The 27,287-nt window shown below is 62.5% G+C and overlaps 3 protein-coding genes across 5 annotated transcripts in view; 2 read left to right on the forward strand and 1 right to left on the reverse strand.

The window, feature by feature from the left end:
- Dus3l (dihydrouridine synthase 3 like) lies at positions 1-4,963 on the forward strand. Its single transcript, XM_046443942.2, has 13 exons — positions 1-197; positions 920-1,196; positions 1,737-2,261; positions 2,718-2,759; positions 2,851-3,003; positions 3,232-3,348; positions 3,517-3,582; positions 3,657-3,767; positions 3,881-3,977; positions 4,131-4,206; positions 4,378-4,566; positions 4,630-4,758; positions 4,833-4,963. Exons 1-13 carry the CDS (start codon positions 37-39, stop codon positions 4,903-4,905), a joined length of 2,016 nt encoding a protein of 671 aa, XP_046299898.1. The 5' UTR covers positions 1-36; the 3' UTR covers positions 4,906-4,963.
- A 114-nt stretch (positions 4,964-5,077) lies between these two features.
- Prr22 (proline rich 22) lies at positions 5,078-7,264 on the forward strand. 3 transcript variants are annotated; one of them, XM_046443960.2, is made up of 3 exons: positions 5,078-5,757; positions 6,218-6,897; positions 7,002-7,264. In XM_046443960.2, the coding sequence occupies exons 1-3, from the start codon at positions 5,472-5,474 to the stop codon at positions 7,062-7,064; spliced, it is 1,029 nt and encodes a 342-aa protein (XP_046299916.1). In that variant the 5' UTR covers positions 5,078-5,471; the 3' UTR covers positions 7,065-7,264. The 3 variants fall into 3 exon arrangements, with proteins under 3 accessions (XP_046299916.1, XP_046299915.1, XP_046299914.1); XM_046443959.2 differs by having other exon boundaries at positions 5,078-5,601; positions 5,695-5,757; positions 6,218-7,264; XM_046443958.2 differs by having other exon boundaries at positions 6,218-7,264.
- A 1,900-nt stretch (positions 7,265-9,164) lies between these two features.
- The window catches only part of Catsperd (cation channel sperm associated auxiliary subunit delta), a 40,064-nt gene continuing 21,941 nt past the window's right edge, over positions 9,165-27,287 (reverse strand). The window contains exons 13-23 of the mRNA XM_058579302.1: positions 26,845-27,021; positions 25,041-25,154; positions 23,786-23,878; positions 23,036-23,094; positions 20,946-21,024; positions 20,779-20,831; positions 15,589-15,663; positions 13,944-14,072; positions 13,178-13,361; positions 10,545-10,705; positions 9,165-9,399 (exon numbers count right to left, since the gene is read on the reverse strand). Coding sequence (XP_058435285.1) covers positions 9,186-9,399; positions 10,545-10,705; positions 13,178-13,361; positions 13,944-14,072; positions 15,589-15,663; positions 20,779-20,831; positions 20,946-21,024; positions 23,036-23,094; positions 23,786-23,878; positions 25,041-25,154; positions 26,845-27,021 — 1,338 coding nt within the window. The 3' untranslated portion in view covers positions 9,165-9,185. The remainder of the gene's footprint in view (positions 9,400-10,544; positions 10,706-13,177; positions 13,362-13,943; positions 14,073-15,588; positions 15,664-20,778; positions 20,832-20,945; positions 21,025-23,035; positions 23,095-23,785; positions 23,879-25,040; positions 25,155-26,844; positions 27,022-27,287) is intronic.

The raw sequence follows: 27,287 nt of genomic DNA on the forward strand, positions 1-27,287 counted from the left end.
GAGCGCTGCGCGCATGCGCACTCGCCCTGTACGGCCATGGAGCACATGCGCGACCCGGAAGGCCTGTCTGCCACATTCCACAACGGCCTTGAGTTGTCGATGGCGGAGGGAGCGAAGAAGGCCCCAGCAGAGAGTGGAGGTGACAGCAACTCAGCAGTCAGCGCGTCGGAACGGGGAGTGGCGCCCATTAAATCTCAGTGAGTCTGCAGAGCAGCAGGGGGCACCGTATGTAGTCTTCCCGGTACCCGTAGTGCGGCCCGAGCGGCGCATGCCCGGATGTGGGGCACGGTCCAGAGCAGGGAACTTGCAGAGTCTTCAGTCTGGGCTATTCCTCCGCCCAGAGCCCGCAGAGTGGTCAGGCTAACACCCGTAGAGGTATGCGTCGGAGGCTGTCACTTGTGTGAGAGGCGGCCACGTGCGTGCTGGATAGGCGGGGTTCAGGGCGAGACCCGCAATGTGTGCTGGGGACTGTAGTCCTTCCGTATGGTGGGAACGGCGCGTGTGCACCTAACAGCCGCTGTTGCTGGAGGGGGTTTGGCGTCGCCGCGAATGCCGCAGGGCATGCTGGGGATTGCAGTGTCTGTGGGGCTGAAAGGCAAGCCGGGGAGTGTGGCGGGTTGCAAGGCATGCTGGGACTTGTAGTTTCCCACGTTAGGCCAGGGATGTTCCGGCTTGATAAAGCTTATGTTTAGGCCTGATGCTCAGGGGAGTGGGGAACCAGGAACAGAGTAGGTTCTCCCTCTGGCCTTGAGGTTAGCCCTGGATGGGAGCTGGCTGCTTCTCAGTAGTGAGCTCTCTGTCAACTGAAGCATTTAAGCAGGGGTAGTGCTCAGCCTCCTCACCCCAGTGTTCCTTGGGTCTGCGCTCACAGGAGGACCTCCTGGAAGAGTCCCCCTTTCTTCTCCCTCTCTGCTGGCAGATACCTCACCACCAAGGAACAGTTTCACCAATTCCTGGAAGCCAAAGGGGAGAAGCTCCAGCAGGAATCAGAGGCAGGAGACCCTGATGGCAATGACCTGGCTGAGCCTAGGGCCAAGAGGATCCGACTGGAGGATGGGCAGGCCGAGGATGGGCAGGCAGCTGAGCCCGGGCAGCAGCCACAGGCCCAAAAAAGGGCCCGGGGCCAGAACAAGAGCCGGCCCCACTTGAAGCCCACACACTATGACAAGACCAGGCTCTGCCCCTCACTGATTCAGGTGAGCATGACCCCATGAGCAGGTTCTGGGGGCTTCAGTCCCTATTTGATCCTCAGGATCCCGTCACAACGTAAGTACAGCCGGCAGCTTGGGGTGACTCAGCCTCTGATCTGACGTTTTGATGAAGAGAAAGCCACACACATTCCGCAGGAACCGCACTTTGAAACTTGAATTTTGATCTTTTCCTGATTTGTAACATGAGACACTCTTGTGAGTGGTGTGACAGTCACATGATGCTGGGTCCCATCAGCCCGAGACTGGAAAGGTGAAGGCCAATGCTCCATGGTCCCCATAGCCACCCAGGAGGTCTGGTGGTGAGGTCATGTTTTGGACGTGGGGCATCTTTAACCTACTGTGGGTGTCTGCAGGTGACCTCCTGGCAGGTCGAGGACCGACTGTGTTGCTCTTGGTCCCCAGTCACAGATGGAGAGCCTGAGGCCTGGGGAGGTTGCCGCCGTGCCTGAGGACACAGGCAAGACAGGGATCTGGGACGCACAAGCAGCCTTCCCGGTCCTATCACGTCCTCCCTCCGCTCCACAGGAGTCTGCTGCAAAGTGTGTCTTTGGTGACCGCTGCCGCTTCCTGCATGACGTGAGCCGCTACCTGGAGACCAAGCCGGCCGACCTGGGCCCCCGCTGTGTGCTCTTTGAGACCTTCGGCAGGTGCCCCTATGGTGTGACCTGTCGCTTCGCTGGGGCCCACCTGGGGCCCGAGGGCCAGAACCTGGTGCAGGAGGAGCTGGCCTCGGACTGGGCCCACCGCCAGCCAGTGCGCAACAGCCTGAACAAGGCCCTGCAGCAGCAATTGCGCAAGCGCAAGATCCGCTTCGAGCGAGCTGAGCTCGCCCTGCGCCAGCTGAGCCAAGGCCAGCTGCCAGGCCCTTCGTTGGCTGGTGCCGTCCTCGAGGCCACCACAGCTGAGGGCACCCCAGGGCAGAGCGACTGTGGCGCCCAGCAGGCCCCCGCTGGGCCAGACGCTGGCTGCTCTCCCAGCCGCCCTGTGCAGACCTGTGGCCCCCTGACGGACGAGGACGTGGTCAGGCTGCGGCCCTGTGAGAAGAAGCGGGTGTGTGTCCCAGGCCCCACTGCAGCCGGTGTGGCGGCAGGGCTGGCCTCCCAGCACGTGCCTGCCAGGCACCAGCTGTGTCACTCCTGTGCTAGACGCCTACAGCCAGGTGCCTGGAGGAGCTCCACTGACCTTCCCCTCTGATCTCCAGCCTGGGCCCAGCCCTCAGTTAGCCTCAGCGTGGCGGGCAGCAGAGCTGGCCACACAGCGCCGCCCTGGAGCGCCTGGGCCGGGCAGGGGGGCAACGCAGAAGGCTTCTGAGAGCAGGGGCATCATGGCTGGGGTTTGGTGGTCGGAGATGAGCTCTCCAGCACAGGGAGTGTGGGGCAAAGAAGGAGTCTTACGAAGGGTGGGTCGTCACCTGCAGGAGCCCCGGGTGGAAAGGAGCCAGGCAGGACAGAGGGGAGCGTCCTGGGCTGTGGGGGAGTCTGCCTTCACGTGGTCTCTTCCTTCCAGCTGGACATCAGCGGCAAGCTGTACCTGGCCCCCCTCACCACGGTAGGGCCTGGCAGAGGAGGGGGCTGGTTGGCCCGGGCCCCAGGGTCCCTGCCCGCTTTGGCCTCACATGTCTTGTGTCCTGGTGGCCCAGTGCGGGAACCTGCCCTTCCGGCGGATCTGCAAGCGCTTTGGGGCGGATGTGACATGTGGGGAGATGGCTGTGTGCACCAACCTGCTGCAGGGCCAGATGTCTGAGTGGGCCCTGCTCAAACGCCACCAGTGCGAGGACATCTTCGGTGTCCAGGTCAGCGTCTGCCAGGAGGCGGGGTGGGCCCCTTGGCTGCCAGGTTTCAGAGCCACGTTCAGGATCTGCCTGGGTGACAGCCCAGTGGCCCTGGTGCAGGGCTGGTGCCTCAGAGACGATGCCAGCAGGGTGGTTGGTTGGCCACCCCCTGGGAGGCCAGGGCGGGTGGCCATGGCCGTGTGGCAGTCCCCGGGTGCGAGGCCCTGGGGTCTTCCTGCTGTGCCACAGCTGGAGGGCGCCTTCCCCGACACCATGACCAGGTGTGCAGAGCTGCTGGGCCGCACCATCGAGGTGGACTTTGTGGACATCAACGTCGGCTGTCCCATCGACTTGGTGTATAAGAAGGTAAGGTGGCCGGGCCGGGAGCCCACCTCGCTTGCCTGGTCATGAAGGTGCCGGGCCAGCTGGAGACTGGGGGGCGTGGCCGCAGACGTCGCTGTGGCGCGAGTCCTGGCAGGGCTGGGTGGTCGCGGTGCCTGTGCCATGGGCAGGGCCAACCTTCCCTCTCCCCAGGGCGGGGGCTGCGCACTCATGAACCGTTCGGCCAAGTTCCAGCAGATCGTCCGCGGCATGAGCCAGGTGCGTGATGGTTGGCCCTGCCCTGGCCCCTCCCCGGCCCCTCCCCAGCCCCGCCAACTCCCTCCTGTCCCCAGGTGCTGGACGTGCCGCTGACAGTGAAGCTGCGCACGGGCGTCCAGGAGCGTGTGCAGCTGGCGCACCGCCTGCTGCCGGAGCTGCGGGACTGGGGTGCGGCCCTCGTCACGGTGGGTCCTGGCCTGGGCTGCGGCCGCCGTCCCCACGGCCCCTGTCCCCACGGCCCCTGTCCCCACGGCCACCTGTGTGCCTGATCTCTGCATCTCCACCTCTGCCTCCTCAGCTCCACGGCCGCTCTCGGGAGCAGCGGTACACCAAGCTGGCCGACTGGGAGTACATCGCCCAGTGCGCCAAGGCCGCCAGCCCCATGCCGCTGTTCGGTGGGTGCCCCGAAGCCATTTCTGTCCCCTTGCCACTTGAGGCCACCCCCTTCACCAGACTCACCCACCTGCACCTCTTTTGCCCTGACGGGGGCCACCCAATGGTGGGGATCACCCAGAGCAGCTCCCGAGGTACCTTCTCTGCCCTGTCAGGAAATGGGGACATCTTGTCATACGAGGATGCCAACCACGCCCTGAAGACGGGAGTGGCCGGGGTCATGATTGCCCGGTGAGTTCCCTGCAGGGCCCAAGGCCAGTGGCAGCTGCGTGGGAGTGAGGGGCCCACTGTGGTCCTGTGGGACCAGGACAGGCAGGGAGCGAGGGGAGTCGCAGCAGGGAGGGCTCCTGGTGGCTGTGGCTTAGGGCCCAGGCAGCCGCAGGTGACGCCCCCACCCCGTAGCGGGGCCCTGCTGAAGCCGTGGCTGTTCACGGAGATCAAGGAGCAGCGGCACTGGGACATCTCGTCCTCCGAGCGCCTGGACATCCTGAGGGACTTCACCAGCTACGGGCTGGAGCACTGGGGCTCAGACACGCAGGGCGTGGAGAAGACCCGTCGCTTCCTGCTGGAGTGGCTGTCCTTCCTGTGCAGGTGGGTGGCCCCTGGTGGGGGGCGGCCCGGGCTGGAGGCTCCTCTTGACCTGCGTCCCTGCAGGTACGTGCCCGTGGGCCTGCTGGAGCGGCTGCCGCAGAGGGTCAACGAGCGGCCACCCTACTACCTGGGCCGCGACTACCTGGAGACGCTGATGGCTAGCCAGCAGGCGGCCGACTGGATCCGCATCAGGTGCCCAGGTGGTGGGGCTGGGGCGGGCTGCCGGGGTGGCCAAGCCCCAGGTCTGATCCCCGCCCTCCCCACAGCGAGATGCTCCTGGGACCTGTGCCGCCCGGCTTCGTCTTCCTGCCCAAGCACAAGGCCAATGCGTACAAGTAGCGGCCCACAGGCCCCGGCCCCCGCGTGGACAAGACAATAAACACGGCTCACTCTGGGAGTCCAGGCCTCTCCGCCGCTCGGCCGCTCCTCGCCAGCCCCGCCTGCCGTCCCGGTCGCCCCCGCCTCCCTCCTGGCCGGCAGCCCTTCCCAGCCGACGCGCTCATGCACCAGGCCTCTGGCCACCCGAGGGCCCGGTGGGGCTGTGCTTTGTGCTGCCCAGAGGCCAGGACCAACCACCAGGTTGCCAGCGGGTGGTGGAGTGGGCCTCGGGGTGAGGTCAGGGGCCATGGCTCTGAGCAGTGGACAGTGTTGCCAGAGAGGAGAGGACAGGCCAGGGTCTGCCCACCCCAGGGGACACCTGGCTCTCACCTCTGGGTGTCCCCTCTGCCTCCTATCCACCCTCCCACCCCCGGAACCCCACCCTCCCACCCCCGGAACCCCACCTGGTGGGCAGGCCTGGGCCTGGAACCCACTGCCCCAGTAACCAGGGGCGTAGAACCCCGCAGGACTCTGAGCCTGCTCTCCGGTGGGCACCTCCACTCCCACCTGCCAGGCCCTGCCTGCCCATGCAGCACCCCAAGCCCTTCTACCCCACCGCAGCCCCCCAGGAAGGCTTCAGCCCCAGGGGCCTGGAGAGCGCCGAGGGGCTGGGCAGCCAGCCAGCGCCCGCCTGCCCTGAGCCTGCTGCTGCCGTGGGTACGCCTGGCGGGGTGGGGGCGGCCTCGTGGAGGTGGTGCCCAGGGCGCCTCCGCAGCTCAGGCCCCACCCACCGGGCCCCTTTGTCCACAGCCTCGAACCTCCTGTATCAGCCCCTAAGCTCGGAGAAAGAGGCGTTTCCCGCCCCTCCAGCAGGTACCGGCCACCCCAGCTCAACGAGGGCCGGAGCACTTAAGAGTGGGCAGGGCTCATCTCCCTTCTCTGCCCCCATGGGACCCTGCAGGTGGGCCTGCGTCCCCGAACCTCAGACGGGTGCCCTAGAGGAGGGGCCAGGTCCTCTGTGCCACAAGGCAGGTCCGCTTGCCTTGCTCCCCAGGTTCCCCAGAGGCGAGCTCTCCCCCCCTTGCCCAGCCTTCAAAGCACGCCCTGGGCCCTGCCCGTGGGGACCCAGAGTGAGGCCCGATCCCAGTGGGTCCCCGAAGCAAAGCCTGGGGACACCATCCCTCAGGAAGCTGCGGAGAAAGCCATGTCCTCACCTAGACAGACCCCCCAGACAGTTCAGAGCGAGGCCCGAGACGAGGCTGCGTCCCAGAGGGGCCCTTAGTCGGGAGGCCCCTGTCCCAACCCCGTGGGTGCCCACGCCCGCTGCCTGCAGGCTTCCAGATGGCGCCGTGCGGCTGCTTCTTTGACCCCCGCATCTACCGAATCGAGTGGGCCACCACCGACTTTGGCCAGTCGTCCCTGTACAAGCTGGCCGTGGCTGGGGGCCCCGCCTCGCCAGGCAGCTACCTCCTGGAGCCCCAGCACTACCTCAAGGGCCCCGGGCCAGCCCCGCCACCGTATCCCCACTACCAGCCGGCGCCCGGGGGACCCCAGTACCTCATGCCCTACTTCCCCCCAGAGGGACCTGGGCCCGAGGCCCTGGGCTTGGTGGGCGATGGGGGGCCCCCCGCCTTTGTGGACCTGCCCCCGCCGCTGCGCCAGGAGAGCCTGGCGCCCCCCAAGGAGAGCAGGCTGCCCCTGCTGCTCGTCACGCTGTCCACCGAGGCCACCCTGCCCCCCAGCACCTACGGCCCCCTCAAGGGCCACCTCAGCCAAGTCCACGGGTCTGAGGGGGCCGCACGGCCCAGCGAGCCCCTGGCTCTCCCCACCAAGGAGCCGCAGGGTGGCAGTGGGGCCGTGCCCAGCCTGCCGCACGCCACAGGTCCCGGGGAGGCCAAGGCCCCGGAGGCCGCGCGGGCCTTTGTGCTGCCCGACAAGGTGCTGCTGGAGGACGCCATGAAGCTCTTCGACTGCCTGCCCACCGGCGCGGAGCCCGAGGCCACCCCGCGCAAGGTGCCCAGGACCGCCCTGCCCGACTGCGGGGGCGGCGGCGGCGACTCCTCCAGTGACATCCGCTCCCTGCACCTGCCCGACGAGCTGCTGTCCTTCGACTACAGCGTGCCCGAGATCCTGGACACCGTGTCCAACGTGGACTGCTTTTTCAACTTCAAGGCGCTTGACGAGGCCCCGCCGCTCCGCCTGGGGCCCCCTGCTGCTGACCCTGCGGCCCCTGTCCTGAGGTCTGACCCCCCGGGGAAGAAGAAGGCTGCCTCTGCCGTCAGGAAGAGGAAGCTGGGTGGCAAGGGCAGGCAGGTGGCAGCCCCCGTGGGGCCACGGCAGGACCTGGGAGTCTCCCCCCATTAAAAGTTTTGATCTCTCAGATTGGCATCCCTTGGCCTCCAGGGGCAGGAGGCTGCGTGCGGACACCTGTGCCCTGGCCCGCGTCTGAGGGAAGGCAAGGCTGTGCCCTGCTGCGTGCTGAGGTGGGGCAGGACCCAGCACTTCTGACGCTGGCCTCCAGGGCTAGTCACAGGAGACAGTCCGGTCCCTGCGCCAGAGGGCCCGAGCAGGGGTCCTCAGGAAGTGGGGAACTTGTTTTTTCTGGTTCTGGATGGAACCCTGGGGGTGCTCTTCCACTGAGCCCCATCCCCAGCCGTTTTTCATTTTGAAACAGTCTTGCTAAGTCCTCAGGAGCTCTGAGTAGCCGGGATCACGGGTGCGCGGCACTGCGTCCAGCCAGCACGAGGACTTGACTTCTGTGTTTGGTGGTGAAAATCAAGGTTTCCCAGAGAGTGGCCACAGCACACAGGGCAAGTCTTGGAGAGTGGCTCGGTCCGTACCCTGCTGTCTGTCCTGTGCCCCAGGAAGCTGCACGGGTGGGAGAGGCCCTGACTCTGTGGGGCCTCTGTGGAGCCTGGGGCCATGGGCCAGGCCCTGCCGCAGCCCTGGGCCAGTGGTGGGCGAGGGGAGGCAGGCCAGGGGCTGGGCTTGTGCTGCCGACTGGCCGGGTGGTGAGGGTTGGGCACCAGCAGACCCCTCTGTGGTGGGGGCAGTGCTGGCTCAATGTGGGCGAGGTGGGTGCAGGAGGGAGGCCCAGTAAGGAGGGTGGGGACACGTGTGGCACGTGGCCCCTGAGCCCAGGTGAGGGTGTCCATCAGGGCTCTAGTGGGGACTGCCTAGGTGTGATCTGAGAAGCCAGAGACAGCCCAGCCCAGGAAGGGCAGGGTGACCCCAAGCGCCAGTGTCCTCAGCCTCCCCCCTTATCCCATGGGACTGCCCATGCACAGGCCTTCACCTGCCTTTCTGCTGTGCCCAAGGTGACCCTGAGGGGTGCCACCCCCAGGAACCTGTGACCAAACAGCAGGTGGCAGGCCGCCCATCCTGGGACGCCCCGTGAGATGGCTCGCCTGGCTTGCTCCTCCCAGGATGGGCTGGGAGTCCTGCCCACCCTGGGCTGTCCCCTGGTGCTGGGACCTTCATCCGGGGGACCCGAGGTCTGTGCTGGGGAAGCCCAGGGGGCCTGGGACGTGGCGGGGTGCGCCACTGTGCTCAGCTTTGTGAGCTGAGGTCTGACACGGCGTGGACCCTCGTAATCAGGTCCAGCCAAGTGAGCGGAGGGGAGGAGACAGGGCTGGCCGGGCGCAAAGAGAGCTGGGAACACAAGGCAGGGTCCCTGCTGTGGTTTTTGCACAAAAGGCAAAGGGTGGGCAGACTCTGTGTGGTAGGCTCTGGGCCCTGGGGCTGGCCCTGGACTGCAGGATCCCAGTGACGGGAGGCTGGGAGCCTGCGCTGGGCACTGCTTGGTTTGCATGTTACAGACGTGAGGTTGGTGGAGAGGGCACTAAGTGTCATCTCTAGGAAACCGTGGTCCTATGGGCTTGGCCTCGGGATGCCACAGTGTCACAGAATCAGTGAAAATTGAGTGCATTGGCCACACCTATCATCCCAGCTGCTCAGGAGGCTGAGGCAGGAGGATCACATGTTCAAAGCCAGCCTCAACAAAAGCGAGGCGCTAAGCAACTCAGGGAGACCCTGTCTCTAAATAGAATACAAAACAGGGCTGGGGTGTGGTCAAGTGTCCCTGAGTTCAATCCCCGGTACCAAAAGAAAAAAAAAAAAAAAGGACCGAGGTGTGTCTCCCAATGCAGAGCACCCTCCCGCCTGTCCCAGGCTGGGTTCTACCCCCAGCAGGACAGACGAGTCTCCTGCGCGGCGGGAGTGGGAAGAAGGCGCCTGCTGCCTGCTCAGTCGGGACACTTTACTCCAAGGCCCCAGTGCTCAGCCCTGGCGAGGCCGGGGCTTCAGTGCCTGGCCCTGGCACAGCCGCAGCAGCACAGGCTGGCACAGCACTGTTGGCACCTGTGGCCCTCCGCGGTGTGCAGGACGAGGTAGGCCAGCCATACGGCCAGCAGGAGGCCGCTCACGAGCAGGACGATGGCGGCCTCGGGCGGGATGGCTCTGCGCGGGTAGGCCCCGTACACGTAGATGCTGAAGGTGGTCTCCAGCTGGCAGTAGCTGCGGGGGCAGGAGGGTAGGCGCTGGGACAGCCGCGGGTCCCCCGCCCACACGTCAGACCCGAGGCAGGACAGCGGGCTGCGGACTGAGGGGGCAGCACAGTGGGCGCCAGCACTGGGCCCAGGAGGCCCCATGGACATCTAGGTGGACCTTCCTCCACAGTCATGGCTGAGAGGACTCAAGCAGGGCGAGGAAGTCGCCCATGTTGTCCCCAGGGGGACACTGGCCAACAGTACTGGGCTGGCTCCAGGTGCTCCTGACGCCCCTCGGCGGGGACAGGCTGCGTGGAGCCCCCCCCCCCCCATGCAAGTCGTAAGTCCCATGGTGGCCGGCTCACAGACCCCCTTCCCCCGAGGCCGGTGGCCCTGAGTGGCTGAGCTGCCTGCGGCCTGCCCCCGTGGGGTGTCCCCCACTGGAGGTGGCAGGAGGGCGTGGCTGCGGGCCGCCCTCCTTCCCCAGCACTGACTGTGAACTCTGAAATCCGGCCGTCCCCGGAATCCACGGGGCCAAGTTCCAGGACCCCAGGGGTTCCAGTCCCCTGTGTGAAACGGGCAGTCTGGGCACAGAACCTGTGTCCTCCCCGGGCCGGAAGTCGCCTCTGAGGGGCGGACCCCTGGCACCGGGCCGTGTAGCGATGGTTGTTACTTAGGGAATGGTGGCCATAAAAAACCTTGTACGTGTCCAGTGCAGACAGGATTCTTTAAACATTTTGACCAGTGGTTGGTTTAACTTGCAGATGCAAAATCCACAGAGGGCCAGGACTTCCGGAATGAACAAATGTCAACTAGAACTTAAAATCGTCACTCTGTAGGACAGTGTGAGCTGGGACAGAGACAGGGCCTCACGTGTGGGAGGCAGGCAAGCGCCCTACCACTGAGCCACACCCCAGCCTTTTAACTTTTATTTTGAGACAGGATCTTGCTAAGTTGCTAAGGCTGGCCTCCAACTTGCCATCCTCCTGCCTCGGCCTCCAGAGTCACTGGGATGACAGTTGTGGCCCCAGTGCCCCATGGGAACTCAGTTCAGCCAGAATCTACCAGCCGGTGAGGGAGGGGCATAAAGGGTACCCTGCACAGGTGTCGTCCGCCCCACAGAGCCTGCCCCCAGTTTGCCAGGTGGCCCTGGTGCAGGGCAGACCAGCTGACCTGTAGTAGGGGTCCACGATGGACAGGTGGAAGACGTAGAACCCGTTCCTTTGGTCGAAGATGATCTCGTTGTCTGTTAGGCCCCCCAGGACCTGGTACTGAGCATCGGGCCACTCCAAGGCAGTGAGGTTGCTGCTGCTGTCGCGGCAGCTTATGTAGTTCTAGGGAGGGGACAGAAGCACGCCACTGGCCCTGGCCTGTCCTCCTGGGAGCTTCCTGCCACCCTCCACTGCACCCTCACAGGCACAGGGGACCCCACATGTGGGTGAGGGAAGAGGTGGGGTGGCACGTCTACAGGCCAAGAAGGCCAAGGCCGGCCAAGAGGGCCAGGGACCGGCTCTCCTCACAGCCTGGGAGGAGCCGCCCGGGTGGAGCCGCCCAGTTGGACTCCATGCTTGGGAACCAGGAAGGTGGAGCCCGGACTTCCCTCCGGGGGCTGTTGTTGGCTTGATGAAGGCCAGGTCAGGGGGACTGAGGCCAGTCGAGGTGGCAGCTTTCTGTCCTGTCTCCAGATTCTAGGGTGTCACTTAGAGGAAAATGAACCAGTGCCCTGCTGCGGACTCCTGAGAGTCCTGGGATTGTTGTCAGGTACGGGCTTGCACCTCGCCCAGCCTCTCTACCTCTGAGCCACACCCCAGCCCTGTTATGCTGGAGAGGGGCCTTGCTGAGTTCTGGGGCTGACCTTGAACTTGCAGCCTCCCGCTCGGCCTCTGGGAGCAGGGTGCACCACTGCTCTGTGGAGGCGGAGGCTCCCTGGCAGTCAGCCTGAGGGGTCTGCGGATGACTCCAGCTGGCCCCTGGCCTGTCCAGTGACGGCTTGGCAAGCTGGCCTTCCCCAGGGGTGTCAGACTGTCCACCCGCACCAGCCCGCCCTCACCCAGGAAGCCCGCGGCTGGCCCAGAATGCTGGCTGCCCTCAGCCAGGACCCAGGCCACCTCCCGGCCCTGCGCTTGGGTCCTCTGCCCCGCCTGGCCGGGGCCTCCCAGAAAGGAGGCAGGTGAGCAGAGAGGGAAAGTCCAGAAGCAATAAAGGAGAGCGACGGGGGTCCAGAGGTAGTCGGTGTGGTGCTGAGTGAAGACCAGAGGCAGAGAGACCACCCGGGGGATGGCACGGGGCCTGCCATCAGCCACGAGCTCTTGAAAACCAAGAGAAGACCCCAGCCCACAAGAAAACTGGCACTGCCATGGACACAGGACCCAGCACAAAGGTGTGACGGTGTCCCTCCACCCAGAGAGAGGCACCAGGGTCCTCGCTGCAGGACACGCGAGCACACTCCAGAGCGCGCGTCTCCGGGCACCTTGGGACAAGCCTGCAGTGGGGAGGCCTGGGGACCCTGCGGAGCTGCACACCATTTAGTCTCCAGCCATCAGAGACGCAGCTCCACAGGACAGGGTTCCGGGACAGTGCCCGTCTCGGGCGTGTCTGACAGCCACGGCGCACTGCAGAGCAGGGCAGTGTGCCTGGCCTGCGTGAGGCCCTGGGTCCCAACCTCAGGGAACACAGGAACCAGGCGCCTTGTCATCAGCCCCACGGCCGCACGGCCCAGCACAGCTGCCTGCGCTGTGCTACTGGGCGACTGGCCGCTCAGTGGTGTGTCCAGAGCTGCACGGCCACAGCACACGAGGCCCCAGGTGACAGGGCGTCCTCAGCCCTGTCCTGGTCTCACAGGAGCATGGCCACACATGCTGTCTGTCGGTGACCGAATACTATGTGGTGCGGAACTCTGACACATTCTCCCTTAAAAAGTCACCAAAGCCGGGGCTGGGCCGGGGCTCAGCGGGACAGCGCTCGCGGGGCACGCCAGCTAGGCCCTGGGTTCCGTCCTCAGCACCACGTGAAAGTAAATAAATAAATTAAAGGTGTTGCGTCCCACTACAACTAAAAAAATAACTATTAAAAAAAAGAAAAAAGGTCGTCAAAGTGCTGGGCACGGTGGCACACGCCTGTCCCGCCACGGAGTGGACGCTGGGCAGGAGGCTGCAAGTTCAAGGCCAGCCTCGGCAACTTGGCAAGACCTTCTCAAAATAAAAATGAGAAAGGGCTGGGGCTCAGCGATGGCGCCCCCCTGGGTCTGACTCCAGAACCCCCAAAGTTCATGGAATGTGAAGCGAGTTTCATCTTTAAAAACAGGGGAAGCGACAATAACGCGGCGATAGCCAGAGCCCTTGACGGGCTGGGGCTGGGGCTCCGCCGCAGAGCGCTCGCCGCGCACGTGTCCGGCCCTGGGTGCATCCTCAGCACCTAAAGGAGAACCCACAGGATCAAGGCCACGAGACCGAGAGCCGGTCACCTCGCTGGACAGCGCTCGGGCGGAGGCGCGGGAAGCGCGCGCCCCCTGCTGGCGGCACCGCTCTGCGCTCGGCCTTTAACCAGGTCTGTTTCCCAGCTGACCACAGACCACCCCGCACTGTGGAAACGCTCACGGAGAGCTCAGACCCCGAGCTGAGTCAGTCCGCGGAGATGGCGTCCGGCGGACGGCGGGCTCACCCCCTCAGCAGGGCCCAGTGGACCGTGGTCAGTTCCCTTGCGGATTTCCAAAGGACGGCCCTGGGCCACGCTCTCCCATCCCACCGGGGCTGCGACCCTCCCCCTCATCCAGGCTTGATCTGTGCAGGCCAGAGGGTCAGCACTACCTCTCTGTTCCAGGAGAAGGGTCCCTTCTTGGAGGACGTCTCCAGGATGCTGGTCCAGTTCTGGGGCTGGTTGATGCACGAGGCGGAGCCAGCTGTCATGGCGTAGGAGTAGGTGAACACCCCGTTCACTTCCAGCAGCACGTACTCCGCGCTCACGATCTCCTGGAAGTCCGACTTCCGCCACCTGGGACACAGCGCAGGGCAGGGCGGCTCCAAGGACCTGAGAAGACCTCTGCCACAGCTGCCCACTGCGTGGACCTGTCCTGGGGGTGGGGGGCCGCGCCAAGTGCAGGGAGAGGGGACAGAGTGGGGGCCAGGCACCGGGCAGCAGCCTCTGAGAGGGACCCGATGAGTAGGGACTGGAAGAAGCTGATGCCATGTGTCGGAACCAAGTAACGTCATGATAAGCACAGGGACAGATCCCACGCACACTGAGCATGTGTGAGGCCCCGGGCCTTGCACACGCTAAGCATGCCATCACCAAGCGGCACCCTGCCCAAGCAAACAGGACTCTTCCCTGTCCCCAGAGGTTTCTGGTGACATCTGCAGCTTAGTTGGCTCCCCTCACGCGGCAGCTGCACCGTGGGTCCAACCAACCAGAGGCAAGTGACAAATGTTTGAAAAGCAAGCTGGGCCTGGCGCAGTGGCACACGCCTGTGATCCCAGAGGGCAGAGTGACCACCGCCCTGAGGAGGCCCCCAGACCAGGTGGGCCCGAGGCGAGGGCCCAGAGGTGTCCCCATGCTGGGCACCCACGGGGCTCTTACAGCTCGATCACGGGCTTCCAGGGGGTGTCGTAGTAGACGAGACGCGGGCAGCCCAGGTCCTTGTACGAGTACTGCACCACCAGGTCCTCGTCGGACCGCTGCCCCTGGTAGCTGGAGTCGTAGGATTCCCTTTAAGAGAGCAGGAAGCAGCGACGGGCAGTGGGGTCAGCTCCTGCCCACTGCCGGGCCCTTTGCAGCCTGTTTTCCCTCTGCAACAGGGACTTTCACCAGAATGGAGGTGACATCTAGGGGACAAGCTTCACAGTCAAGACCCAAAGACACTGGGATTTCCTGTTAATTTTGTGTATCAACGTGGCTGGATCACTGGGTCCAGGCATTTGGTGGAACATGATCTATTTCTGTGAAGGCGTCTTTTCTGGTTTCTGAATGAGACTGATGTTTACATCAGGGCTTTCTGAGTGCTGTGGGGGCCCCACCATGTTGGGTGGGCTTGCCCAAATCAGGCAAAGGCCAGAACAGAACAAACACCTACCTGCCCCCAATCCCAACCCTTGTGCCGTAGCGGATGGCCATGTGGCTCAAACTGCAGCTCTTTTCTGGGCTCCAGTTTCCACTACCCTGCAGATGTCCTAAGTTCCAGGCCTCAGCCAATTCCTTACAATCAGTCTTTCTCCTCCCCTCCCTCCGTATCTACAGCTACAGGCATCCCTCAGGATCCGAAGGGGATTAGTCCTACGGGGATGGGTTCTGGGATTCCCTGAGGACTCCCAAATCCACAGATGCTTGAGTCCCTTATGTAAAAAAGTGCAATATGCCAGGCTGGTGGCCACGCCTGCATCCCAGCAGCTCGAGAGGCTAAGGCAGGAGGATGGCGAGTTCAAAACCAGCCTCAGCAATTCAGCGAGGCCCTAGGCAACTTGGAGAGACCCTGTCTCTAAATAAAATACTTTTTAAAAAGGGCTGGGAAGGGGACTGGGGATGTGGCTCAATGATAGAGCGCTCACCTTGCACACGTGAGGCCCTGGGTCTGATCCTCAGCACCACATTAAAAAAAAATAAAAATAAACAAAAACAAAGATATTGTGTCCATCTACAACTAAAAAATATATATATATTTAAAAAAAGGGCTGGGGCTGGGGCTCAGTGGCTAAGTGCCCCTGGGTCCAATCTCCGGTGCTGGAAAATAAATGGTAAGGTGTGGTATTTCGCAGAACCTGTGTGTCACCTGTGGGTGGCCTTCGAACACACTTGTAGGTGTCGGTGATGGCTCTGGTGCTGTGGTGTCGAGGGGCAGTGGCGGGCCACACGCTCGGCACAGACAGTCCTGTTGCCTGACTCTGCCGCCACGGCTGGCCTCTGGCTCGTGAGCTCAGGTGACAGTCCTGCCTCAGCCCCAGGGTCAGGGACGACACGTGCGGCCACCAGGCCCTGGTCCGCTGCACCCTCCCATCCAGGCTGGGAATGCCCAGCGGTCCCGCTACCTCGGGGGGGACCCAGAGCCGGGGCAGCTGGGGCGGTGTCCAGAGGCGCCCGGGGCCTGGCACGGTGGCTCTTTCTGGGTGGCTTTGCCCTGTGGGCGGCGGCCTCCTGGCTCTGGTCCTCACCCTGCATGGACTCTCTCTGGCCAGATGTCAGCCCCCCTCACTCCTGACCTGCCCTGCCGTGCTGGCGGGGGCAGCCTTACTTCTCGATGACGTAGGAGTAGTTTTTCTGGAGCTCCACGGGGTCCAGGATGCCCTTGGAGCAGGCTGAGATTTTGCTGTGAGCAAGATAAGATGGTGAGAGCCGCCTGGCCTGGAGGGGACCTCCGCAGCCAGGGACAGAGGGGAGGAGCTGGGGGCAAGGATGCAGGCAGTGGGGCTGACGTGGCGAGGGGGCGGCTCGCCACCTAGAGGGTGCAGCTGGCCTGGGGCTCAGTGGCAGAGCGCTTGCCCAGCACGTGGGAGGCACAGGGTTCCATCCTTAGCACCGCAGAAAAACAAATAAAATAAAGGCACGCTGTCCTCCACATCGACAAAAATCAAAAACATAAAAATGTCACCTAGAGGCCGGGCGCGGTGGCCACACCTGTCATCCCAGCGGTTCAGGAGGCTGAGGAAGGAGGATCATGAGTTCAAAGCCAGCCTCAGCTACCGTGAAGCCCTAAGCAACTCAGTGAGACCCTGACTCTAAATAAAATACGAAACAGGGCTGCGGGGTGGGGCTCCGTGGCTGAGTGTCCCTGAGTTCAATCCCTGGCACAAAAAAAAAAAAAAAAAGTCACTTAGAATGTGTGCTGCCCTACATGTAACAGGAGCTACCGTCTTGATCAGACTCCAGTGCACAGTCCAGGGTCCTGGGGCAGACACAGGGCTGTGCAGCCGTCCCCACCACCCTCTCCAGAACATTCCATCTCCCCACACTGAAGCTCGGCCCCTGCCACACCAGCTCCTGGGGGTGAGGCTGCCGCATGTCCTGCTGCGTCTGGGGCTGTGTCTCTGAGCACAGTGTCCCTGGGGTGCGCCCACGTTAGAGCAGGAGTCAGGGTGCTGTGGTGTGCATGGCGTGAGGGCCCCTCGCCCCTCGTGACCCACGGTGCCCCACGCCTCGGCTCTCGTGGGTCGTGCTGCTGAGGACATGGCTCTTCTGGGTTTGCTCCCAGCAATGGGACGGCCCCAGGGTGTGCAGATCCTGTGTCTCCCTTCTCCGAGGGCCGCCAGCTCCCCACAGTGGCTTCCCGTTGTCCCCTCATGCCCACCATGCGCAGGGTCTGACCTGGCCTTGTCCTCCCAGCGCCTCTCATGCACCAGTCAAGCCCAGCAGCGTCTCGCTGGGTGCGAGGCAGCCGCTCCTCGTGGGTGCGACCTGCCCCTTCCTCCCGAGTGGCGCGGAGCACTCTTTGGAGGGCTCGCTGGCCCCGTCTGTCTTCCTTAGAGGAACGTCTACTCAAGTGTTTTTGGTCCAGCCTTATTTTTCTTAATATGTTTCAGCTGTAGTTGACACACCACCTTTTCATGTGGTGCTGAGGATGGGACCCAGGGCCTCACACGTGCCAGACGAGCGCTCTGCCACTGAGCCCCAGCCCAGCCCTGAAACAGCTTTTCGAGACAGAAGCCTGGACCCAGCAAGTCTCCACAAAGTTTGTCTTGAAGAGCCCATGCCCTGGTGGTCCGCGAAGATGGGCACACAAGGCTGGGGGCTCTGTAGCTTCACGTGCAGCCTCAGATGTCCCTAAAGACAGGGACAGCTTACTGGCCACATGCAGGAACACTCTGCAGCTGATAAAAAGGTGAGGCCTAGCTGTGCAGCCTGATGTAGGAAAGACGTCCCAGATGGAGTGTCAGGGAAGGGGGTTCAGTGGATGGAGCTGCTACGCGGCCCCTAAGGAGAACAGAGGTATGCAGGACATCAGGAGTGACAATGACGTGCTGCGGAACAGTCTGGATGAGTACATATGGCCTTGCTGCGGGGGTCCTCTGCTCCCCACCCAATCCCTCACCAGCCCCTGTGACGGGCTCCTGCGGCCAGAGTGTTGATTTCGACCCTCTCCTGTGGGTTTCTTGCCTTTACGGCCTCCCTGGCCCCAAGGCCTCGGCCGCGCACCTGGCCGTCTGCCTTGGAGAGCTGGTCTCCATCCGTCCAGGCTGGCTGGCGGAAGAGGAGAGCAGAGCGAGAGGCCGCCATGAGTGGGGGCAGTCGGAGACGCCGAAGGAGACGACAGCACGGCCGCTGGATCCCGGAGGGCGAGGGCCTCGGTGCACAGGCCTCCGTCCTGGGTCTGATTCTGGGGTCTGCACTCCCCTGGCTGGCAGGTGCACCACCAGCCTGTGGCCAGGACAGGCGGTCCATCGGGGCAGGCTGGGTACTGCTGCGTTGGGATGGGCTTTGTCCCCACCGAACCTCCAGTGAAGGTAGAGAGTGGGGGGGCACAGTGTGGCCTTGGGGTCACCAGGGACCTGCCCTGGTGGAAGAGCTGATGACCAGTGTGGCTCCTGGGAGGGGTGAGTCACGGTGACGACGGGGCACGACGGGGCCTCGGATCAAGCCACCTGACACGGCACAGCACGAGGCCACACCAGGTGCAGAGCAGGGCCTGCTTAGTGCTCTTGAGTTAAACTAACCCCTTATCTTTGCAAATTACTGAGTCTCAAGTATTCTATCATAGCAACAGCAACGGGCGAGGATGGACACATCAGAATACGCAGGGTGGCCTCGGGGGTGGACGTGGAGAGGTAGCTGTGTGCTCTAAACTGACCAGAGCAGGACGAGTCTTTCCAGAGTAACCAGGCAAGAGCACGAGGCACAGTCACACACACTTAGAAAGAAAAAGTGTGTGCGTGTGTGTGCATGTGTGTGTGTGCATGTGTGTGCGCGTATGTTTGTCAGTTGGCCTGGGTGACACAAAGTCTCAAAAATCCACCTCTAGGTTGGGTGTAATCCCAGGAGCTCAGGAGTCTGAGGCAGGAGGATTTCAAATTTGAGGTCAGCCTCAGCGACTTAGCGAGATACTTTGTCAAAATAAAAATTGAAAAGGGCTGGGGCTGGGGCTACGGCTCAGTGGTAGAGCACCCCTGGGCTCAATTCCCAGCACCCTTCCCCCCAAAACCCACATCTCTATCTATCCATCCGCCCTTCCCTGTGTGACCCATTTCTCTGTCTCATCTGTCGGACCCCCATGTCTCCCGCCCCGGGCACAGTGCACCCGTACCTGCCCCCACAGATTGTTCCCAGCGGTTCTGTTGGGACCCTCCAGCGCCCCAGGCAGCCCTCCTCCCCTGCAGTAGCGCCCTGCTCTGTCCTGTGCAGGCCCCGCGGGCTCTTGGGAAGCAGGTTTTCAGAGCTGACCTCAGAAGACCAGGGCCAGTCCTGGACCCTGACGGAGGCCGCCATGGCCCTGACTTTTCTCTTTTGCGCCTGGGGACTGACCCAGGGTGCCTGGCCACGGCACCCTCCTCATTTTGAGACAGGCTGTCCTTGACCTGGCCTCCTCCTGCCTTCCAGTGTGGGATCACAGGCATGCGTCACCGAGCCGGGTGGCCCTGGGTGGTTTTATTTTAGGTCGGTTCTACGTTTGCAGAGCACTTGCTCATCGCTCATGCACTCACACTTGCCGTGGCTCGGGGACCCAGTGAAACACTGCTGTCACTGGGCTCTTCTGCTGCCGTGGCTTCCCCAGCACCCTCCCATCCTGCAGCCCCACGGGGTCCCACGCGACATCTTGGCCTCAGTCTCCTTGGGCTCCTCGAGGCCGTGGCAGCTGGGCAGGACTGGCCGGGCTTCGGCAGCGTGTCCATCCTGGGGGTCTGTCTGAGGTCTCCGCCGAGGGGGCTGGGGGACCACGGAGGGGCGGGGCCATCTCCTCAGGTCAAGGCACAGCAGAGCCAGCAGAGGCCGGCCTTGGCGCGGGCAGCTGCACTTCGGGGGCAGGAGAAGCCCTCAGGTGCAGGTGCAGCGCAGACGGGCAGGGCTGCAGTGGCCCGCCTGGCCTCCTGTCCGTGGCTCTCACTGCACACTGGCGTTTGTGCCAAGCGTCAGGGGACGTGGCCTGGCTCCTTCTCTTCACTGTGACATTCTGCTGCGTCAGAACGCCACACTGGGGTGCTTCACTCCCTCTGGGGCACTCGGCCTGGCTCCTCTTGGAAGCTGTCAGGATAAGCCACTGTGACCACTCTGGGCCGCTGGGTCCTCGGGGGCTTGCAAGTGGCCGGAAGACGTACACCCCAAAAGCGGCTCTGAGCCTGGAGCTATGGGACCCCAACCTCACGGGACTCCCCGCTGCCAGACTCCGGAGCCTGGCCGTCCTCAGGTGCGCGTTACCGGGTCTCGTCAAACTGGGGATCAGCCCGGAAGTCTCCACCACTGAGCTCCACCTCGGCCTTGTTATTTGGAAACAGGGTCTCACCAAGTTGCCCAGGCCGGCCTCCAATTTTCAATCCTCTTGCCTCAGCCTCCGGCAAAGCTGGGTGGCGGGCGTGGCGACCCCATCAGCTCTCCCGAGAGCTAAGCTCTAATGTGCGTCCCCCGCTCGGTGAGCTGGCGCCTTCCCCGCAGCAGCGTCCGGTGTGTTCTACAGCCACTGGCGCCTCTTTTCCCTTCCTTGTTTGGAAAGTGCTGGTTCAAGCCTTTGCCCAACTTTTTGGGAACAAACTGTGTATTATTTTACAACATTTCCTGCAGATAAGGATCAGGGTGTATGATCCATCAATTGCGCAGACCCTTCCATGTTGCGGGGAGACCTGGGGAAACTGCCATCCAGCCTGACATTACCCTGCGCCACCTGACCCTCGGGGATTCATGAGCCTGAGATCAGCGGCCACCTTGGGGCGTTTACACCACAGGAATGGGCAGGTGCCACGCGTCAGGTGTCCACCCAGAGCGGCTGTGGCCTGCCCACCAGCACAGCAGCGTCTGCGGGGACAGGGAGGCCAGGAGCCCCGCTCGGTTTCTGTGCTGTTTTCCTTGGGTTCCCAGGACTCTGTTTCCCGGGGGGCGATCATGATACTGGAGACAAATTTTCTAAATTATTCTTAGCAAGAGATCAAAGCCGAAGACCCTGCGCAATTCTGATCAATAGGGGGCTGAAAGGAGGAAACAGAACACGCGGGTGAGAAGGAAGAGGAGGCAGTGAGCCCTGTCCAGTGCCGGAGGGACGCGGCAGAAGCCGGCTCAGCCTGTCCACGGTGGTTATTTAACTGACTTTTTGGGGTTGGTACTGGGGCGGACCCGGGCCCCAGGCATGCTAGGCAAGCGCTCTGCCAGCAGATTATTTGACATTTCACTGTGGGAATGTGAGACGAACAGGAAATAGCCGAACACACGACGACACCCACTTCAGCAGCTGTCCCTTGTGGCCACCCAGCTGTGTGCCACCCCACCCGCGTATTGACACACTTACTTCTGCACAACGATCTTCTTTTCCAGATCACAACCCACCGAAATGAGCATCGACTGCAGAGGACAGAGAGGGACACGCAGGTCAGGGAGGGAGGGCTGCAGCCGCCAGAGAGCACAGCCCAGGCACATGCTCACACAGGGAGGCGGAGGCAAAGGGTCAGGGCCTACCAGTGGCTTCATGTCCACACACGAAATCTCCCTGTTGGCTATGTCCACAGTCAAAGTAGAGATCGTGGGGCGCTTTATGCTGTAGAGCAGGGGTGTGCGTTGTCAGTGGGCACGGAGGCATCCTCTACCCTCACCAGTCATCTACCAATCCACCACCGTCCACCATCCACTATCCTCCCACCCACCACCCATCTCCCAATCCATCCACCCACTCACCCACCCACCCACCCATCCATCAACCCACCCACCCGTCCACCATCCATCCACCCACCATCCATCTCCCAATCCATCCACCCACTCACCCACCCACCCACCCATCCATCAACCCACCCACCCATCCACCCACCCGTCCACCATCCATCCACCCACTCACCCACCATCCATCTCCCAATCCATCCACCCACTCACCCACCCACCCTCCCACCCATCCACTCATCCATCCTCCCACCCACCCATCCACCTAATTCATCAACCTACTCACCCACCCACCCACCCATCATCCACGGATCCATCCATCCACCATCTACCCACCCACCCACCCATGCACCCATCCACCCACCCATGCACCCATCCACCATCCACCCACCCATCCACCCATCCCTAAATGCTGAGAACCTCTGCTCAGGTGGAGGCCTAATTTCTCTCAAGTTTCCACCTCTTCCTGTGTCAGTTTTGTTGGTTGTCGCCTAGCTGCTGTGGATTGAATGTGCCCCCAACGCTCAGGTGTTGGAAACCTAGTCCCCAAGGCAACACTTTCGCCAGGTGGGGGCCGAGGAGAAGCCACTAGCTCAGCAGGATGAGTGACTGCTTCCGGGGGAGGGGGGTCCGCTCGCGCAGGGACTGGGAACCACCGTGAGCCTGCCCCGTCACTGGCTGGGGCTCGGGCTCTCCAGCCTGCCCCCTCCCACCGTGGGGTGACACAGTGAGAAGGTCATCACCAGACACCAGCACCCTGGCCTGGGGCTTCCGGCCTCCAGAACCAGGAGGAGTCGTCTGCTCTTTGCAGTCGCCCAGCCCTGGGCAGTCCACCATGGCCGCAGACACCCGGCAGGGCCATTACTTGTTAAAACCACCCCTGACGTCAGCGTGTCACCGCTGAGCCAGCCCGGACTCGGACTCGCGGCTCTGCCACCAGCTTCTGCGCCCCCTGTGGGACCCTCAATCGGGACTGCGGGGTGTTCCTGTCAAATCCGTCTCTGAACAGCCGCCGCATCTGCATCTTTATACCCTTCCCTTCTATCCAATAAGCTCCAGGTGTACGGGCTCCTGCTCGTGACTCTTTCTTATTATTCCTCGGGCTCCCTGGTAACTATGCCTTCATCTCCCTGTCATTCAGGTCCCCTAAGGGTAGAAGTGCCTGGGGTGCACATTTCCTGAGATGTAAATGTTTAATGGATGAATGAATTTGTGAACCTCTATAACTGGCATCCCTGAGGCTCCCCACTCGCCCTGCAGCTCAGGAATTCTGAGGGTCCTTTATTTGGCCCCTCCTTTCTGTTGCTCGGCCCCGCCCCCGCCAGCTCGGCCCCGCCCCCAGCCCTTCTTTGTGATGTGCTCATTTAATATTTAGTTATTCGTTTTTCACGGGGGTAAAATCCAGATAGCTCAAGGCTGGACACACCAGCCGCGTCTGCGGGCGCAGCTCAGGGGCGCGGCCACCCCCGTCCCCACCCTGGCCCGACTCGGTGCCTGGGCCGCGGCCCCCCCCCCCCCCCCCCCCGCCTGCTCCCCACGCTGCCCGTGGTGGACCCGGGAGTGGACCCCGCTGCATGCCCTCTGTGCCCGGCTCATGTCACCAAGCACCACTGCTGCGCTCCGGGTTTCCCACTTTCTGAGCGCGGACCTGGGCTCGGGGAGCTGCCGCTGCCCACGCTGGCCACACACGTCCTTTTGAGACCTGCTCTCAGTTCTTTGGGGAGAACCCTCAGCGGGACGGCGGCCCCCGCGTGTGCTAATTCTGTTTACTTTGCAAAGCGTTTGCAATTGTTCTCATCCCGGTGTCCTGAGCTGGGGTCCAGCTCAGCCTTGTCTCTCTCCCAGGGAACCCCGGCAGCCAGCAGGAGCCCCTCCTCTTCCAGACGGCCACATACCTGGAGGTGAAGTTGGGGGAGGCCCTGCCCCAGTGGTGCTGCTGCTTGAGGTCAATGTCCTAGGAACCAAGGAAAAGGCCCCACCTGGAGCAGGGCTCCCGGATGTCCCCCGATCAGAAGGAGGAGAGCTGAGGAGAGGGGGTTCTGGGAGGACCCCAGAGCCCCGCAGCCCCCTGGCCAGGCTGCCCTTGGGGGCCCGGCTCCTGGAAGCTCCAGGGTGCTGCCCGAACTGAGAGCACCCACTCCCTGGCGGTGTCTGTCCCTGGAGCAGCCAGGTCCCAGTCCCCTAGGTGTGATGGGGCCGGCTGGACCGGACTTCCCTGCAGCCAGTCACACTGGCAGGCCCCGTGCAATCTGCCCTCTGCTTCCCTAGCGCTGGGTCCAGTCCACACTGCAGGGGGTGACCGCGAGGCCTGACGGGTGCACACGCACAACGGGTCCCAGACTGCTGGGCTGAGTCCCTCCCTGGTGTGGCCCAATCCTGATGCCTCAGTTGACCCACCTTGCCCGGGGCTCGCGCCCTGCCTGGGCTGGCCAGGCTCCCTGCCAGGCTGTCCTGCCAGGCTCCCATGTGAGGTTGTGATGAGGTCACGTGTGGGTGACAGCTGCCTGTCCCCTGCCAACAAGGGGCAGGGGTGCATCCACCCAATTCCCCGATGCTTCACCCTCTGTATGTGCAAGCAAGGGAAGCAGGAGGGAGGTTCCCTCCATGAAGGCCCGAGGTCCCCCAGCCTGACTGCTGGGACTTACCAGTTTGTACACGATGTTGCCGTCGAAGGTGTTGTCAGCCTCCTCGTAGATGGAGGCCTGCAGCCCCAGGGAGTAGGGGTTACTCACCATCACCTGGGGAGCGAGACGGTGGGGGCGGCTGTTAGAGCCAGCAGCCCGAGCAGGCCAGCGCAGGGGACCCGTCCTCCTCAGGTGAAGACCAGCCTCGCCCTGAACTGCGGTTGCTGGTCCCATGCCCTGCCACGTGCCCTCGTCCACCCACCCTCTGCTGGACCTCAGTGCCACTCTGCAGGTGGCTGCAGCTGGGCGACCCAGGCCTTTCCTGTAGAGGAGGTGGGGGGAGGGACCCCTGGGGAGAGCAGAGGCAGCCCTGGTCCCAGGCCTGGGTTGGGAGGGGTCATGCGCCTGCCATCTCAAAGAGGCAGCCTCGTCTGCCATCCCAGCTTACTCGGGAGGCTGAGGCAGGAGGATCACAAGCTTGAGGCCAGCCTGCGCGACTTAGTGAGACCTTGTCTCCAAAAGAAAAAAAGAAGAACTCTGGGGAGGGGCGTCCTTGACAGACTAAGGCCAGGAGGCCGCCTTGACCACTGGACTGGTGGCCGGGTTGCCGCGAAGCTGCACAAACTCTTTGATGTAAGCTTGACGTCCACAAGCTTCCACAGCCCCTCGCCCCATGTCCTAACACCCCGATTTCACTCCCCTGAGGCAGAGGTCCATCCCCGGCTAGTCCTCCCTAGGTCACAGAGGACGCCTGAAAGCAAAGCGTGGCACTCCCCTCACTGCTCAGAGCTCGCTGACTTCTGAAGATCCCAACTACAGGGAAAATTCCCAGCTCGCGCTCTTCTCCGTTCATCCCTCAGATGCTGGATGCCTGGATCCAGCCGAAGAGCCCGCACAGAGCTAAGAGGGGTCCTGCAGGCGGCCCACTACCTTCCCGCCACCTCAGGCACGCGGTCCCCACCCTCAGCTTGATGTCCTGCATCCAGGTCCAGGTGCAGGGCCTGGGCGTGGGTCCTGGAACCCTCCTGCCTTGCCCAGCACCTCCCCTGGGTGGGACTCGCCTGGGGCTGCTCGGTGAAGGGTGGGGAAGGGCCTGGTCAGCCACAAACTCAGCACAGAGGCTGGCTGTGGAGTCACCTGCAGAGGGTCTCACAGTCACCTGAAGAGGCCTCTGTCCCCGGGTGACGCCAGGAGCGTCCAGAGTCTGGGCACAGCCTGGGCGCTGCCAAGGCAGTGGCCTAGCGCTGACCGTCAGGGGCATCAGAGACTCACTCACCAGTGGAATGGGGGACATGCCCAGCCGGGGTATCAATGTGAAGGACAAGTTCAGTTTGCTGTTCATGTCAATGGTGTACATCTCAGATTCTAATCTGCTTTCCAGAAGTTCTATCTGGTCAGGAAGACAGGATGAAAGGGTCAGCCCCTACTTCCAAAAAGAAGGGGCGGTGAGTGGTAATTGACGCAGGGGCCCTGGGGATGGAGCCCAGGTCTGGCTGGGCGGGTCACCTGGACTTCCACTTGTGCCGCTGTCCTCCCCGCCAGCCCCGGGAACCCTCCCTGCCCCCCAGCCGCTTCCTGTGCATCTCCAGCGTGCTGCTGCCTGGATGTGCGTTCCTGCGCCTCCTGGCTCTGCTGGACATGGTCATCTCTTTGAGGTCTCTGTCTGCTATGATCCAAATATGATTTGTCTCCCGGAAATCCGGCAGAGCTTAATCCCCAAAGTTCAATGCCGATGGTATTGAGGAGGTGGAAGCCTGATCCCACGAGGCACAGAGGTGGGGCCTCTGGGAAGTGACTAGATGGGACAGGTCACTAGGATGGAGCCCCATGACCGGAGGCCTGGTGGCTTTATCAGGACAGAAATGGAGACCACACACCTCTGCCACCATCTGATGCAGCTAGGGAGGCCCTTCCCAGAATCCAAGCTACACTTGGAGTCCAACCTCCAAACCAGAAGCCAAAAAAATAAACCAGTTCTTTTTTTTTTTCCAAAACATAACCTGCCTCTAGTATTTCATTATGGTAACGAAAAGCCAGCTAATACGCCTGCCACCAACAGGTCCCCTTTATTTCTTTAGTTCCCTTTCTGCATATCTCTGGGGAACCCTGGCTGTTGGGGTGAGCCTAGAGCTCTCTGGGATGGCTGAACATGTTCCTTTGCCCTCGGCGTTTCTGGGAAACTCGATGGCAGGATCCAGGCGACCCAGTGGACTTGGGTTTGATGGCGCTGGTGGGACGTGGTGGGTGATGTGAGCGCCCAGTGTGGCGCCTGCTCTCTAACGTAAACCACTGTTGTCCTCCGAGCCTCTCTGTTCCCTCGCTGGGTGGCCAGAAGGACTGCTTCATGCTTTTAGACAGGATCATTTTGTCAGGAGACCAGTTGCTCACCCAGTGGAAAGGTGCAGGAGGTCTGGGGAAGGACATGGCCTGCGGGCCAGCAAGTAGGAGGCTGAGGCAGGAGGACCACAACTTCAAGGCCAGCCTCAGCACTTAGTGAGGCTCTGCCTTAAAATAAACACAAAAAGGTCTGGGGGTGTCGCTCACCCCTGGGTTCAATCCTGGATCCCACAAAAAATATTATCAAAAATACTAATTTGGGGGGCTGGGGATGTGGCTCAAGCGGTAGCGCACCCGCCTGGCATGTGCGGGGCGCTGGGTTCGATCCTCAGCACCACATACAAATAAAATAAAGATGTTGTGTCCACAGAAAACTAAAAATAAATATGAAAAAATTTTCTCTTTTAAAAAAATATTAATTTTAAAAAATTAATTTAAAAAACTTAACATAGGGATAGCGCTGCAAAAATAAAAAATAAAGAATGAGAGGAAAACATGAGAGTAACATCTGTTCCTTTCTGCGACAGGGACATGGAGGTGCTCCTGAGGAGACTTGGGGTGCAGGGCTGGCAGACTCAGCTGACCAGAAGCCCGCCTGTCACGTGTGCTCCCGTCCCTCCTGGAACCCTCTCGGGGACTTCCCGGGCCTGCTGGCCGTGGCCTCCACCTCTGGATCTTTTCCCAGTGCTGGGGCTGAGCCCGGCCCCCTCCCCAGGCCCACAGCTCGGCGTCGGGCCGTGCACCTTGCACTGTTTCACCTGGAGGCCGGGGCCCATGAGGATGGCCTGGATGTTGATCGGGCACTTCTGCATGTCGAAGGTGGGGAAGGCGGCGTCGGGAAGCGGCGTCAGGATGTCCAGCATCCCCACCCCGGAGAACATCAGCACTGCCTCTGGGAACCAGACGGACCCCTCGGCCAGCTAGGGGAGGCAGGTCTGAGGTAAGACGCGGTTTTATCCTGTGGCTTGGAATTAGAGATGCCCCCCTCCCCGAAAGGCAAAGCCTTGGGTCCCACGGGAGCTGCTCTCTGGGGCTCCCAGCCTGGGGGGCCTTGTGGGAGGTGGCCAGGAGTCTCGCCTGGCCACAGGGCACCAGCCTCTTGGGAGAGTCAAAGGCAGCTACAGAATTTGTCCCCAGGACACCATAGCCCTGGATGCCACCATGGGGACCTCAAAGAAATGGTCCT

The sequence above is a fragment of the Marmota monax genome, unplaced genomic scaffold, assembly GCF_021218885.2.
Source record: "Marmota monax isolate L192 unplaced genomic scaffold, Marmota_monax_Labrador192_F-V1.1 WCK01_AAM20220418_F8-fsc00102, whole genome shotgun sequence".
NCBI lineage: Eukaryota > Metazoa > Chordata > Mammalia > Rodentia > Sciuridae > Marmota > Marmota monax.